This window comes from Prinia subflava, chromosome Z (genome assembly GCF_021018805.1).
Source record: "Prinia subflava isolate CZ2003 ecotype Zambia chromosome Z, Cam_Psub_1.2, whole genome shotgun sequence".
NCBI lineage: Eukaryota > Metazoa > Chordata > Aves > Passeriformes > Cisticolidae > Prinia > Prinia subflava.
This window is the reverse complement of record NC_086283.1, coordinates 103,087,965-103,103,882: the sequence shown is the minus strand read 5'-3', so window position 1 is coordinate 103,103,882 and position 15,918 is coordinate 103,087,965. Positions and strand designations below refer to the sequence as shown.

General features: G+C 52.2%; 1 protein-coding gene across 4 annotated transcripts in view; it reads right to left on the bottom strand.

Moving 5' to 3' along the window:
* Nucleotides 1-5,278: 5,278 nt before the first annotated feature.
* The window catches only part of MAPK4 (mitogen-activated protein kinase 4), a 44,517-nt gene continuing 33,877 nt past the window's right edge, over nt 5,279-15,918 (bottom strand). For all 4 annotated transcript variants that reach the window (XM_063422504.1, XM_063422501.1, XM_063422503.1 and 1 more), the window contains 3 exons: nt 12,191-12,352; nt 10,246-10,447; nt 5,279-8,485 (listed from right to left, as the gene is read on the bottom strand). In XM_063422504.1, coding sequence (XP_063278574.1) covers nt 7,798-8,485; nt 10,246-10,447; nt 12,191-12,352 — 1,052 coding nt within the window. In that variant the 3' untranslated portion in view covers nt 5,279-7,797. The remainder of the gene's footprint in view (nt 8,486-10,245; nt 10,448-12,190; nt 12,353-15,918) is intronic.

Sequence of the window (15,918 nt, the reverse complement as noted above, 5' to 3'; positions counted from 1 at the left end):
AGTGGATGGGGAAAGCTGGAACTCAAGTTTGATTGATTTCCCTGCAGAGGGCGGCCTGTCCTAGCCTAAGACGGCACGCAGCCCCGGGAGCTGCACGGCTCTGAAATCGAGCAGTTTTAGGCAGGAAACACAACTATTCCCACCTGCCAGTGGCCGGGAAAGAGGTGCCTTGCGGAGTGCCAGCCCTGGCTTGAGGACATCCTGCGAAAGGAGACCTTTGTCCGGCTGCAGTTCTGCACCCCAGCTGGGAACGGGCTCCTGCTGGCACTCCCTGAATCCACCACTCCGCATCTCCACGGCCTCCCCTCTCAGGATTTCTCCCTTCACACCCTCTTTTCTCTATCCTCAGAGAGCAGATCCGGGCTCTGCTGTGGTGGCTGCAGAGCAGAGAGCTCGGCGGGTCCAGCAGGAGCCGCAGCCAGCGGTGGAGCCGGAGCACCCGGGACATGTGGGCTCCGTGCCTGCCCTCCCCCGGACCAGCCGGTGCAGGAGGTGCTTCCCTGCAGGCTGCCACTCGTTTCAAGGTCTAGGTGACCTTTAAAGGCACCTTCCAACCCAAACCGTTCCATCTTTCTACAAAAGCTTCACAGTGGGAGAAGAAAACCAGAGCACACCTCACTCCTTTCATCAGTCAGCCTCAAGGCATTATTTTTCACCCCTCCCATTCTGCAAGTGGGATTGAGGTCACGCACACAGAGCTCAGCAGATCTCAGGGAGGAGCAGGCTGCAGAGCAAGTCCCAGAGCAGCTCTGCCTGGCTCCTAAACACAGATTTGGAACACCAGGGTTGGCTGACAGAGGCTGAGTGTGAGCACAGGGATGCTCATGTGAAGCTCCAGCAGCACAGAGAGCGCATCGCTCCTGGGGGAGCGGCTCGAAGTGGCAGACCAGAGGAGGGAACAGTTTAGCATTTACTGACAGCTCCTGTGTTCCAGGAATGTAATTGGGAGAGACAAAGTCCCTGCTGTGGGAACGGACCCCTTGCCCGGTGCAGAGATGACAAACTGGTCTGCCCACGTCTGGCTTTTAACGAGCCGAGTTCAGTCGGTGTGAAATGTCAGCCGGTGCCTCCGGAGACACAGGAGTCACAGCCAAAGGAAGACACCGAGGCTCCTGCTGTTCAGCTCCTCTGCCAATGCCTCCCTGGTTCAATATTTCGGTGTGCTGCTCAGCAGCTCGCAGGCTGACATTTCTGCCACCGTGGCCTTTGGTCCCCTGTTTGTTTATCCATCGGAGGCGGAGGGGTGGCACAGCCTGTCCGAGGATGAAGGGGTGACACACAGGCTGTCACCCAGCCCCCTGCAGACGCCACCGCCCGCCAGCCACAGCTCTGTCCCGCTGCCAGGGGCACGGGGGAGCTCCCCAGGCTCCGGTGGGGCACTCAGGGGGTGCTGGGGTGCAGCTCTGGGACCAGGCAGAGGGATGAGAGGTGCATGGCTCACAAACAGCATGGGCTGTGCAATGTGAGCCCCTGATTGGCTGCTAATTTGGGGCAGAAAAGCTGATTTCTCTGCATCCTTTTGTAGGAAGGGGATGATGAGCTGGCTGGGCTGTGGGACACAGAGCTGAGTTAGTGGCAGGAGTACTCCTATGTGCAGCCTTGTTTTGCTGCAGCGACAGACTTTTGAGCCTGTAATGAATAAACATCTTCTCTGGAGAGAGAGGATTTTCCTCCTCCCTCCTTTCACAGATGACACTTCCATGGGATTACTCAAGGAAAATCTGGAGGCCTCTCCAATTTGTATTTAACTGTTTCCAGGAGTTTTCTCTCTGGGTTATGGACCTCCCTGAGGTCTGTGTGCCTATAGTGGACAGACAGCAGCAGTGCAAGTGTCCCTCTTGCCTTGCCCACCCTTCCTCACACCCAGCTGTGCCCAGGGATTCACTCTGGAGACTGAGGAGACGTTCTCCGGTGAGGCTCTGCTGTTTCCCTGCAGGGACTGCTTTGGGGACTGAGGGTGCTCCTTGGCAGGACACCAGTGCTGCACGTCCACACACACCCTGCACATCCATCTCCTATAAAAATGTGGGCTACTCACTCAGGGATGGAATAACTCAAGTTACTGAGTTAACTGAACCACCTCCAGCAAGCTGGAAAAGCAGATGGCTTGTATGGGGACAGCTTGGATCCTCTGTGCATGTCATTTGTGGTCTGCTGACCTCTTGGCAGTTTTATCCCTACAACAGCACAGAGAAGTTCTCCTAATGGAGGAATTCTCATCTCCTTGGGTGAAGGAGGGTCAGAAGACGTGGCTGACCTTTGAGGTGAGAAGGAAAGATGGAACTGTGAGGCTGGACACAAACCTTCCCAGCCTGGAGTCCTGATCCAGCCAGGTGCTCAGCTCATGAAACACGTGTGTTTATGTGCGCGCACACACAGATGAGTTCTGCTGTGCCTGGCTGAGTCCAGGTCATGCACATGGCAAGTCTCCCTCCTCAGCTGTGCAGTGTTTCAGGGAAGGATTTACCTGCACCACTGGCAGCTTCCCAGCATCCAGCTGCTTGTGGGCACAGGGATGTGCAGAGCACAGGAAGGACGCTTTGGGCTGGAAGTATTCTCTTCCCTCACTGCATGTCACTGTTCTCTGGGGAAATGTCACCAGCCCCGGATCCTCACGTGGGGAGCCACTGGGAGCGGCAGCACTGAACCTGTGTGATGGGAGACTCCTCACTGAGCATCCCTGCTGGCACTGCAGCCCCTAACAGGGGCCAGCAGGGCTAAGGGACAGACAGCACAACACTTTAAAGGAAGTATTTCATCATTAAATTGCCGTCCTGTATCCTGGGTTGAAAAATGTAACCAAAAATGTGTATTCTATTTTCATCTGTTGAAGTTGGTTGGGAGATATTGTTCCTTATCTCTTGTAACTCTAGGGCGGAAGAGGGCAGATGCCTTCTGTTAATGGGACACCTGATAACACCAGATAAGGCAGGGCCTCCTTATCTCTTCCTCCACCCATCCTCCTCCCAGGGACATCCCCTGTGAATGGGCCATTGAAGGCTCTCACAGGACTGATAACATCACCTCATCCCATTGGGAGATGCTCCACCCAGCGGGAGCAGCCAAAGCCTTTCCATGGGATAAAACAGCAATCCCAAACCCCAAGGGAGCTGTTCCCACTGGATTCCCAGAGGATGACTGGAGCCTTTCTTGAGGATCATCTCTACTCCAACAGAGCCACATCTGTCACTGTGGGAGGACTCACTGCGGGCTGCTTCCAACACCCTGAGCAACAGGGTGTCAGGTTTGCATTCTGACTCTGGCAGTGGCCCTTTGTACTATTGCATTTGTCTTATTTTATTCTATTTTTACCTTTCTTATTGTTCTCTCTCTATTAAATTGTATTTCTGACTTGGAGTCTCACTGGTTTTGCATTCAAACCAGCACAACCTGTCACCCATTTCACCCCATCCGTGTGACACTGACCCACCCCATCGCCCTGAGAGCAGCGCGCTGAGCACAGGGAGATGCAGGGCACTGCCTGCTCCATCCCCAGCCCTGCTCACAGCCAGATGGAGACTGATCCTGGGGCTGAAGCTCCCTTATTGCAGCACCTGGCCAGGCCCAGGCCAGTTGCACTGCCTCCCACTTCCCTCCTGAAATGCCTGGTGGACTAACAGAAATGTCCCGGACTTTGAAATCTCTGGTGGACACAAACACTTCATGCAACGTTGGCATACACAGGAGTTAACTCTATTTTTCAGAATAGCCTGTGCTACAGCCTGGAAAAACAAAGATGTCCTAGGGTTTATTTGCTCCAAAGCTACATAAAAACTCATATAAAATTCCTAAAATGCCTAATTTTCACTGCAGCATTAATGAAAGCAAGCATCCAGAGATCCTTTTGTTACACCTTATTCCACCACAACCCAAGACCAGGCAGAGTCTGTGTGAAAAGACTGTATTTTCTAAGACAGAATCTTTTTACTTTAATAAATAGAAACCTGCTCTGAATTTAGCAATTAGATTGTTATAAACCAGCTTCCCTGGTGCCCAGATGGCAGTTTAAAATACCAGGGTGAGCACAGCTTCAGAAAGTGAGGATGCACTTTGAGAGGACTCCATTCACCCGAACGCTGTACTGCTTCAAAATCAAACTCTGCCTTTCAAAATGTCAAAGGCAACAATTCACAAGCAAACACCATATGGTGTATTTGTTCTCTTCAATTCCTCTTAGAACCAGCTGAAAAAGAAAGAACATCTCAGGGCTGAAATGTCTGCATGCCACACTATACGGTGTTCTCACTGCAAGCTCTCAAAAACTGTAGATGATGGAATGAAATTGCTCAAAGGGACAGAATTGATCATTTGCAGTCCAGTCTCCAAAAAGCCCACTACTAAAATTCACTGACACTTTGTTGTGGTGTTACCCTGGGATCTGGGTGGGATTTGCACAGGAAAAGCTTCCCAGGCTGTCCCCAGAGCCCCTTTTAAAAGGCAGCTGACGTTGGTATTTTTGTTACTGTAATGGTAAAGCTCTGAAGGTCTGGTTAGTGCAGCTCTGAGATGGTGTAACAGCTGCTGAGTCCCAGCACGATTAAAAATAAACTGCAGTAAAAATAGTCACATATTTGTGACTGAGGAAGAACAATCACTGGGGCAGCAACAGAACCGTTGGAGGCATCTTTTTGACATTTAAAGGAGTTTTTAAATCATCTTCCTGATGCATTCCCAGGCTCCAGCTCCTGGCCAGTGGCTGGCCATAGTGGAAGGGCAGATCCTTGCAAGGAGCCACCAGAAACAGCTCCCGCAGCTTCAGGGAGGGATTTTTCTGCTCCCTCTGTTGTTCTTTAAATAAAACCTGGAACAGCTGAGGTCCACATCTCTGAATCCAGGGTGTGCACCCGTCCCAGGGCCATGTGGCCTCAGTGGTGTCACAAAGTGCCACCAACAGCAGCAGTGCCCCTATGTCCCCTTCAATGAATGCCTTCTGCAAAGTCACTGAAATACCTGATGGATGATCTTGCACTGAAATGATTCTTCAAACTGCATGAAATGCAGATGATGACAAAGTCTCAATCCCCTCCCTGCCACCCTGAGTGCTGAGACACCTGAACCTGCCAAAACAACGCTGGGCTTGGAGCAGCCCAGCACCAAGAACCCAGAATGCAAATATCCATGTGATGCAGGGCTTCATGGTCACTCCTAAAGGTTTTTCTAACCTGGAAGAATGCCATGATTTGCAGGGGAAACCTAGACAGCAGTACTGGAGTAAGCACTTCACAATAAAAACAATAATAATTTATAAAATAATTACACACTGCCACGCAAAGAAGGCTCAGGCCTTACATTTTATTCCTGTAAATGAGAGACAGATCCAGCTTGTGATCAGCTAAGCACACTCAGGTAACAAATTTAAAGCCATCCCTCTTATCCCCTTTTCCCAGCATGTGATGCTGAGGTTTTAGAACAACATTAAATAAGAGCTCAAAAAGCGAGATGGAAAATCCGGAGTGGCGGCAACACGCTCCATTTGCTTGTTATGGAGTCAATTCTACAATTCAATCATGGGCCCGCAAGACAACGCTCAAATGCAAAACTGTTTCTTTCATGGCCATAATAAACAGTCCTGCAGGCCTCTGGAGAAGAAGCAACAGCCCACGGGAAATGGCTTCTGTTTTCAGGGGGCGGCCACGGATGGAGAGGAGAGCGCTGGCGAGGTTTGAGCGGGCAGTCCCGGTGTGGGAGCGCAGGGCAGCCGGGGCTGTTCTGTGGGTCGGGAGTTTCCAGAGCTGCCCTCACCCCGCAGCCCTCACCCTGCCCGCCCCACGGCCTTTCCCACCAGGGCATGGGCCATGTCAGCTCCTCGTGGAGAGCCTGTAGGACACAGCCGAGGCTCCTGCCGCCCTCTCCTCCCTCCATGCCCTCCCTGCAGCCCGGCTCGCGTTCCCAGCCGTGCTGGCTGCTGCCGGCGAGGCCGAGCGGGGCCGTGGGCAGCCGGGCCTGGCTGGGTGTGCTCCGGCTCAGGACCGGCAGCATCCCGGCACTGCAATGTCCCCCGCCACCAGTAAAAGTGCTGAGCTTTAGTTGAGGTATATCAATCATCTGCAACACACCAGGAACCAAACCTCTGTCTCGTTTCCCCTTTCTAAGCCACTCTGGGGGACATCCAAGCGCCCCAAGCAAAGACTGGAGACAAACCTCCTTGCCTTTTGGGGGCCTTCTCCACCCCTGCACCTGGACTTGCACCCGTCCCATCCACGCTGCCTTCACACCAGTGCTGCCAGTGGTTTCCCCCAGCATTTCCCCACCCTGATGTGAGATCTTCACGGTAAGAACACGTTTGTGGGCTTGTCGAGGCCTACGACACCTAAACCTGCACCCCGTCCCAGCAAGAGCAGAACCCGGGGCTAACACTGCTGTTGGTTATCTGAGCCTCACGTGAGTTTCCTTCACATCTCAGAGCGTTCAGCGGATTGCTTGTTAAAAGGGCAGAAATAATCCACACAGGAGTAGTTAAACACAGGCCTTGCAGTGCTAAAATACAGCAGTTTCTCTTTTACAAACGTAAGTAGCCCCGCTGTACTGGACAGCACAGCAAGAGGATGGCGAGGAAAGCAGAGACTGTCTTGTATGGCACTATTTACAGACCTCCCCTTTAAAAAGCTGCCGAGTTGGATTAAATATAAGTATAGAACATTTCTTCCATATACAAACTCTTGTTAGCGGATTAATTATTAAGGTGCTCAGAAATGTGGATGAAAACAGAAGTTACAGTAGATCAGTTGTGTCTTCCTCTATTTACACAGAGTTGCCTGCTGACACCAGCATCTTCCACAGAAACTGGGAGCAAAGTGGCCAGTTACGAATCTGATGCCACAGGAACTGTTGTTTTCTTCACGAGATCTTTGCCAGAAGGAAAAGCAGTAGTAGTTTAATTCCTTTTTCAGTAGCAGAGGTGACTTGCTGAGTCTGTGTGGCTGGTGGTGCCAGCAGCATCACACCGTGGGACACCCTATTCCCAGCTCAGCTCCCGTCCAGCCCTCACTGCTGGGATTTGCTGGTCTAGTGGGCAGCTGTCCGAGGCAGGACCCGCAGCACCAGGCTGTCACACTGAGATGCATCACGTGGGCCCTCCTAAGTGCTCGGAAAGCTCAGATCCCCGTGCATCCCCTGCTGCAGCCCGTGCAGCGGAAGGGAAGATTTTGGTGTAAGAAAGCACAAACCAGCAGAATGCACTTAGCAAAATTTGTGTCTTCTCCTCAGAGAAAATAAAACAAATCCCCAATGGCCCATACTCTGTAGGTCAAATTTCCTCACCATTAACATTCTCAGGGAGTTGGGTTTTTTTGTCTGATGGCCAAACTCTACCTATAGTTCTATTCTCTGCTGACTGATGGCTGGCATCACTTTATTCCAAACCTGTACTCACACAGGTGCCTCAGAGGGGTTCAGAGTTCATTGTTTTGGGAACCTGTCCAACCAGGAGGGTATTTGACCATACTGAAAATGTTAATTTTGTCCTTGTCAGTTGAAGTTGCTATAGAAAAAGAAAGGAAGCTGATTTGACTACTGTTTGCAAACCTACCATGTACTGTCCTTATTCCCCCCGTACATTTCAGTTTCAAACAGGTCCCAGAGATCGCAAGGCAAGATTGTTAAGGCAGTGTAAGAAGCTCAGTATTTCATTTGTACCTCGATCCCCTTAGAAGCACTTCTAAGGCATCCAAAGGGGCGTGTGGTTTGTGCTCGCCTTTTCCAGAAAAGGCATTTGGTACAGAGTGAGAAAGGGATGCTCAGTGACAGTCGGAGGGCACAGGGCAGTGGCTGCCCGTCCCAGGGGAGCAGGGCGGTCCCTCACCACCGCTCCTTCTGGTACACCTCTGCCTGCACCATGTCCCCGGGGTGCTCGGAGATGCAGGCCCCGTTGATCTCGTTGAGCTTGTTGTCTGGAAGATCCTCGGGTTTTGCGCAAAGTTTCAGCGCCCTGGAGATGAAGACGTCCAAGTCAAACTCGGGGTCGGTCTCGCTGTTCACCTCCGCGGGTTCCTGGTGCAGGCGGTGAGGAGAGGAGGGCAGGCTCCGCTCCTGCATCTCCGGGAGAGAACCGGGGCACTCCAGCCCCACCTGCGTGCTCTTCACCCACTGCGCAATCTCCAGAAAGAGGTTGGATGGCTCCTCTTCCAGCGACAGCTCAGCCGCGGGTGCTATGGTTGCCCTTTTCCAGTGGGATAAATCCAAGATTAGCTTGGGCTCCGAGTAGTGGTGGGGCTTACTGTCCCTCCACAGCAACTTGTCCAAGTAGGAGGGTGATCCCACTTTGTAATCGCACGACTTCCCGCAGTCGGCATCAAACACTCGGTCCATGGAGGAGTGGGACAGCTCCAGGAACCTCTCCGAGCTGCTCTGCGAGTATTTCCGCGGGTCCACCTGCGCCTCCTCCGCGGTGCACTCGGAGCCCGCGCGCGGGTCCCGCTGCACCTCGTCCATGTCGTGGTGCTTGTCGTGCCTCCAGTCCAGGTCGGAGGAGAGGCTGATGTGGTACCTGCCAAAGACACGCTGCTGTTAGGCACAGACCACGGCGCCGTGGGGAACAGCTCGTGCTCTGCTGCTCGCTGTGCCCCCTGCTTGCTGATTTAACGCCTGACTGACGGCAGAGATAACCTTCTTGTGTGTTAAAATGGCAGGGGGTGAATAATTTATCAAGAGCCTGAGATGCAGGAGTGAAAGCCCAACAACCTAACCAAGTGGCTCCTTCCTTTAGATGTCCATCACCTTCCCTCCACTTGGGACTAAAACATGATTAACACCACTAATAACCAATCTGCCCCTCAGCCCACAGACAGGTACCACAGCGTGAGTATTTCCTGTTTGGTGACAGAACAGTAAAAGACACAAACTCAAAACCCCACCAAGACTGGGCATCACCAGTTTATTCTGATGTCAAGGACCAAGAGCACTCCTGAAGGGTCACCTTGCCGAGTGATAGCTTCTCAAGCTGGCTGAAGTCTCCTCCTTGCACTTACCTGACAATACTCATTCCTAGCCATGGTTTTCCCAGCAACACCTGATTTACTGCTTCCTAACTGAGCTGCCTTTAAAGCACGTTATCCCAGGTATTGGGGCTGTGTCACAGCGATAAACTGCTCTTCAGGTGTCCCACAGCACACAGCCAAAATCATCTCCTGTCCCCAAAACACCTGGCTTGTGCTGCAGATTGTACAGCCTTGTATCCAGCTGGGTGGCAGGACAGCCTCACTCTCAGCTTCTGGTGTCACACCAAAACAGTCCTGAGGAATAGGTGAGGAAACAGCTGAGGAAAAGGAGACAAGGTGACCTCCAGCAACCGAGTTGCTGCTTTGGGGGCTGTAACTGGTAGGGATGCTGGAAATGTGGGGCTACGCTGAAGACAGAGATCCTGCTTCCAGCCTTCCTCCCTTCCTGACTGAGGCCCCCAGCCTTCACCCTGACACTTGTTCACTCAGGCAAAGAGAATAATGACAGTGAAGGCACTGTCATTAAGACAGTGAAAGGGTTTCTTTAGGTAATTTTTTCAATGCTGGTGAAATGTAGTGGATTAGGAAGGTGAGGAGACTTAATTGCTATGCAGAGAGGAACAATGCTACAGACACCCTCAGCCAGTTCATCCCCCACAGCTGGAAGGAGCTCCACAGAAAACTGAACCTCATTAATTCCTAGCTGCTAATTTTGCCCTGCCTCCTCTGGTGCTGGAACTGGCCCAGTAACTGGGATAATCACCTCGAACATGAGAGACCTCAGCTCAAGGCTTTGAGCTGTTCTAAACTTCCAGTACAACTTCCAGCAAACCTCTTAAACATCAACACAATTCAGGATTTTTTTAAACGGCCCTCAGTTCTGTGGTCTCTGGGGCTTATGTGCCTTGAAAAGTGATGAATATAGCACTCCAAATCAGGGACAAGAATGACATTATTTTGTAAGCTGTATTACAGCGACAGAGGGCAGAGGGAAGGGCTGCAGAGCCACTTAAACCCAAATGAAGACAACCTAGGCTGTGAGTAAAACCAAGAGCAGAAAGGGACCGGGATGTGCAGGCTCGACTTCTGGTCCCTGGGGAATCCATGATCAACATCTGGGTGGCTTCAGCAGGTGCCAGCTTGGGCTGGGATTACAGTAAGGCATGAAGAAGGGAAAGCAGGCATCCTTCGTGGGTCTGGAACACGAGTGGTGGAATCCAGCCAAGAGCACATCGGAGACTTACCAGCCCAGTCCTGCCTAAAGCATGCGAGGCAGAACCTGCTCTCCAGCCCAGCCCTGGCACTGTACCTGTCCCAGTTGGACATCTGGCTCTGGTTGGCTTCCATCAGCAGGATGTCATCGATCTCGTCCTCGATGCGGAACGGGTGCTGCGACACCGGCTCGTCCTCGGGGCAGGAGTAGGGGCTCATGTAGGGGTGCTGCAGGCCCATCTCGGCTGTCAGTCGATCCATGGGGTTAAATGTCAGTATTTTCTCCAGAAAATCAATAGCTGCGAGGCAGAGACAAACAAGCTCACTAATTCCTCAAAAGCAGTAACAGCTTCCTTGGCATGAAGAGCTCCCACAACGCATCCCCCTGAAGTAAGGGATAAGGTATGGCCACCCCCCAGGTGCACCTAAACCAGGCACTTCTGTCCTTGCTGCATTCCCCTGCCCCCTCACGGGGCTGTGAGCTGGCAGGGGAGCAATCCTGCAGCCCTCTGGTGTCACCTCCTCCAGCACTGCAGGGAAACCCCTGCGAGAGCATCCTCAGGGGACAGCACGCGAGTGTCACACCCAGCACAGTGCTGAGATCTCACCCCAGAACCATCCTTGGGTGTTGCTGGCATTGGACTCCACACTCTCAGAGCCATTCGACAAGATCACTGCCTTTCAGACAACTGATTTCATGTCTTACATGTGGCTGTAGTGGATTAGATTTACTGCAATTTTTAAAAACCTTTGGCGTGACCAATGCTATGACATTATTTTACCCATTAATATTTGAAGAATATTTTTAGAAAGACTGTGGTGCGTGAACTCTTTCTATGATGACAGGAAATTTAAGTGCAATTAAACCTAAACGTAGAGGGTTTGCTGTGATTGCTTTGATGATTCTTTTTACTGATGTTATTTGTAAAGGTAAAATCCTGTCACCGAAGTTGTTGCTTATCCAGCTGATCCTTTCATGGGAGAGTCCCTCTGAGTTCAGCCAACAAAAATAGGAATAATGCCTTTCTTCAGACACTGCTTTGTATTGAAACCTTCAGAAACATCCCCATTAAAGGTGTAATTGTGTGAATGGGACAGTTTCTGTGGGGGCAGAGCCCCTCAGCAGAAAGGACAGCCACACGTGCTGCCCCGGTGCTTACACATTAACCAATTTCCGACTGTCTCCTGTGAGATTACCTCATCACCCAGACTAATTAAGTAGGAAGGAATCAAGAGCTCCATCAGGTCACTGACTGTGGGTGGGAACAACACATTACAGGTGAGACACTGTGATGTATCACGGGTCAGAGAGGCAGGAAAATGACAATGAGTTATGTTAGGGCATGGGTGACCTTTCCTCCTGCAGTCGTGGCAGGGAATAAATCAGCTCCTGCTTGCTGGAGGCTGTCACAGCCCCTGGGTACCCCGAGCTGATGGATATCGTGTTGCCAAGACCAGGCACAGGATGTCTTACAATGAAGACTCACAGCAGCAAATGTAAGCTGTGCCAGGTCTTGACATCTTCCCAAAAGCAGGCAGCCAGGTTGAGTTTAACACTCAGAAGGAGCTCAGGGGAGCACCTGGTCAGTGTCCCTGTCTGTAACAACCGTCTCACAGAGCTGGGATGTTTGTGAAGGAAAAGTCTGTACCTTGCTCTACTGCACAACTGTGTTCATGCCAGAAGCACAGCAAGGGAGCAAAAGGGGCTTGAAAAGAACCTCTGGACTGGACCCTCGCTCACAGCTCAGGGAGACATGTGGGAAGCCAGGGATATACCTTCAAGGTGCCTTGGAAGAGAATTTCACCCTTAGGAGCTAGCTGTGAACAAGCCACAGCATGATGAGCCATGCTGTCCTGCATGGGGACAGGCCATCTGTGAGGGGACAGCACTGGGGACATCTGAGCCATGGCTGGGACCACCAGCTGCACACCCCAGGGATCTGCACCCCCTTCCCCGGCGCTCAGGTGCTTGGCCTTGCAGGATAGCTCCTGTGACACTCCAAGGAGACAGCTCTGGAGAAGGCCAGCGGCCACCACGGTACCTTCGCTGTCCACCTCGGGCAGCAGCTTGCGCAGCGGCTTCCGCACCTCCCACGTGCTGTTGATGAACATGGGCATCACCTTCAGCAGCTCCTCTTTGTCCTCCTGGTGGATAACAGGGATTGTCTCCAGAATCAGCTGCATCTGCTCCAGCTCGTGGCCCCCTGAATGGGAAGAACACAGGCACTGAGATGAGACACAGAAGATAAATTGGGACAGGCGTGGGGTGCTGTCAGCTCCAGAGGTCCCCAAGCTCCATCTTTTCAGGAATGCAGAGGAAAGCTGTTTTCTGACCAGCTGCCACCAACTGCTGGGCACCAAGTCATGGCTCTGGCAGTGACAATCCCCTCAACTGCTGTGTGCCATTACACGTTTTTAATCCTTTTCATTCAGGACATATTTACCCATACAACCCAAACCCCCTCTTAGGGCTGGCTGCCTGTCAGTGAGGGGAGAGGAGCAGCAGGGCCAAGCAGAGGACCTCATTAATGAGCACTAATCCCATCCTTCAGCCCTCTCTTGGATGTGACCAAGAGCTCTGAGGTGCGTTTCCAGCCTCCTGTGTGTGCAGAGAGGAGCCCGGCAGGAACACAGAGCTGTGCCATTGATTTTCTGTCTGCCAGGAGGGCTGCTGAGAAATGCTCTGTCCTCAGAGGCAGCACCAGCCAGTGAGGCAGGCAGCAGCCTGGGGCAGCCAAAACAACAGGGATTTTTGGCTACCAAGTCCCTGCTGTCCCAGTCACGGATTTCAGGCTGCTTCACAGGCGAGCAGCGCCCGTCTGATCCACAACAAGAAGAGCCAACCTCATTTATGGCCCAGCACTTCTGCTCAGCCAGCAGGGAGGGTGGGGAGGGCACCTCACAGGAGATGGTGCCCTGAGGCCTGAGGCAACCCTGCTCCTGTGGAGGTCCCCTGGCAGGGGCTCCCCTCCCCAGCCCAGAGCTCCCTGTGGGTCAGCACAAGTTTTCCAGACACCACAGCCCCCTTGGACAAGGGTAGGGACAATCATCAGTGCTGGGAAACTGTCTTCTCCTGTCCTGGCCTCGCCACTCCAACAAAGTTGGGTTCAATTAAGCCACAGCCACATTCACCCCAGAGGGCAGAGCTCAGTGACGTGGCAGTGAACTCAGCCAGCCCCAGAGCAATGCTGACATGAGCCCAGCTGGTCACCACCACCACCACACACATCCACTCGGATCAGTGCCCTGGGAGAAGAAAAAGCAGCAGGAAAAGCAAAGAAGACAAAGGGAGGGACACCCTTCCCATATCAATCCCGGCCAAATTCATTCACTTCCCTACAGAAAAACTAATTTTAGGTCACTCGGAGATTCACGGTGTGACTACAGGGGAAAATAAAGATATCTACTAGGAAATGAACACTTTGTTAGTCAGGTTAATTCCCAAAATTACAGGGTGATAAAAGTCACAATGGCTTTGTGGCTTTTCTCTCAGAGCAGCCTCAGCCACTGCTCACAGAAGATACCTGGCAGCCAAAAGACACCGTGTTTAGTCACACAAAGAAGGTGCTAATGCAATGCTGGAAGCCTTGAATTATGGCTCTCAAGAAGCTCCATTCTGTTCCATTATCCTCTATTTATGGAACTCCCAGGGACCTTTTTCTGAAGGTATTAACTCCTGGAAAGAAAAGCATGAACCACAGACAGAATAAACACAGCATGCTGTTGTTACCCAGGGAGAGAAAGAGGAGCTCTGCACCATGTCTTGGAAAGGAGAACCTTCTCCAGGCTTGCAGCCAAATCCCAGGGAAGCACCCAAGCCCTGGGAGGAAGCCCTGACCCCATGGGAAAAGCCCCTGTGCCATCTCCTAGCTCTTGGTCACCCCACTGATGAACCCCATGGAGATCTGCAAGGACAGGTCTTTTCTCCTTTTTACTCCTCCCCATTTACTCCTGCTTCCACTGATGCTTCTTTCAGTGGAAAAGACACTGGAGGGAGCTGTAGCTGCTCAGCTATGGACACTTCCCTGTTCTCTGTGCTGCTGGTGGGGAGCTCTCCAAAGGTCTGCAAGCCAGATTCCAGCTGCTGAAGACTGCAGCTGCACTCCTGTGAGCTTTGGGTCAGCCAGGTTTGCTGTGGCCTCGCAGGGCTCTGCCAAACCCAGAGCTGCTCCCAGGGAAAGGGGCCTCTGGGAGGGGCTGGGGTTCCCTTCTGCTGCACCTCCAATAATTCGTGTGGGAGAACGGGAGCACCGAGTGACATCTGCTCCTAACAGCATTCCCCTTAATCTACCTGTGTTGCTTAAGCACCCCAGATAGACTACCCAGTTAATGATATTGATTTATGCTAAGCACTCAATTTAAACTGCGCCGCTGACGCACACTCAGGAACCCTTTTATCCAGGGCAAGGTGCTGGCTGCAGGTTTGCAGCTTTCCCTGAACTACATTGCTGACCCAGGGCTCTGTGAAGCTCTCATCCTGCAGGGAGGGAGGCTGCAGCTGGCTGGGGGTGAACTCCTCCTCCCAAGCAAAGAGGAGAAGAGCAACAGCAAAGGCAAAGCCATGTTGCTGTGCAGGTGTTTGTGAGTTTCAGCTGCTCTGAGGGGCTGGGCTTTATTCTCCTCCTCCCTGGATAGCAGCAGATAAAAGAGACCACGGCACCCCGCCTGCTGCCAGGCTCCTACCCTGGCCCTGCACAGGAGGAGGCCAGGAAAATGGGGCAGGGGGCCAGAACCTCCCCATCACAATGGTATATTTTCAAAGCCACCCAGAAGGAGCTGATATTTTGAGTTTGGTTTTGATCCCCACCCGTTAATCAAGCATCCAGCCAGCACCTGGGGAGTTATTAAGAGATTTCACTGGGCTGGAAGGCAGAAAAGAAGGGATGCTCACAGCAGGTGTCTGGCAGAGCCCAGCCCGTGTGTGCCAAATCCCACCTCTGATCTCCACCTGCTGTGGGCTCTCAGGAAACAGCCTGGGGAGGTTCCTGTGTGGCTGCTCTGGGGCTTCTCACCCAGGCAGAGCACAGGTGAATCCCACCCTGGGGCTGCTTCTGCCTCTGCCTTACCACGAGATTAACTGAAAGCACCACCTCAGATACCTCTGTGGTGTCAGCCAACATTACTTACACCGTGGGATCCATAAAGAGCCAAAACATCCCCAAGCTGGGGCTGAGAGAGGAGTCAAACACAGTTTGAAAAGCCAGGAATGCTTGGGTGCTGTGCTGGGACGGCCAGGGGAGGACCTTGACCAGAAAGTTTTGTTTTGCTGTCTGATGTGAGGAATTAAGTACAGGGGAACAGAGACTGCAGCAGCTCCCAGCAAGAACAGACAATCCCCTGCACGAGCAGGGACAAGTGGCACCTGGAGATGTCCCTGCTCCTAGAACACATCCCAAGGAAACATCAGGAGCAGACAGGTTAAATGCACTATTTTCAAAGCTGAAATCCCTGGACTGGAAAGTTTTGGTGTAATTGAGGACAAAAAGAAGGAAGGAAAGGGAGGCAATTTTAATGATCTCTTCATAATGGTACTGACTGCTTATTTTCAAGCTTTCACAAAAGAAATATGGAAGCTTCAAGCAGGAGTGGGGAGGGAGCAGCAGAGCAGCTGCAACCGAGTCTGAGGAGCTCTGCGGTGCGCTGAGATATCTGTGAAGGAAACGTCCTCCTCCATTATTAACGGGTCTGATTATTTATTTACACAACTCTGCAAACAGCTGCTCACAAGATGCGTTAAACCTCGTCACTCAGAGCCCTGACAGGCCGTGGA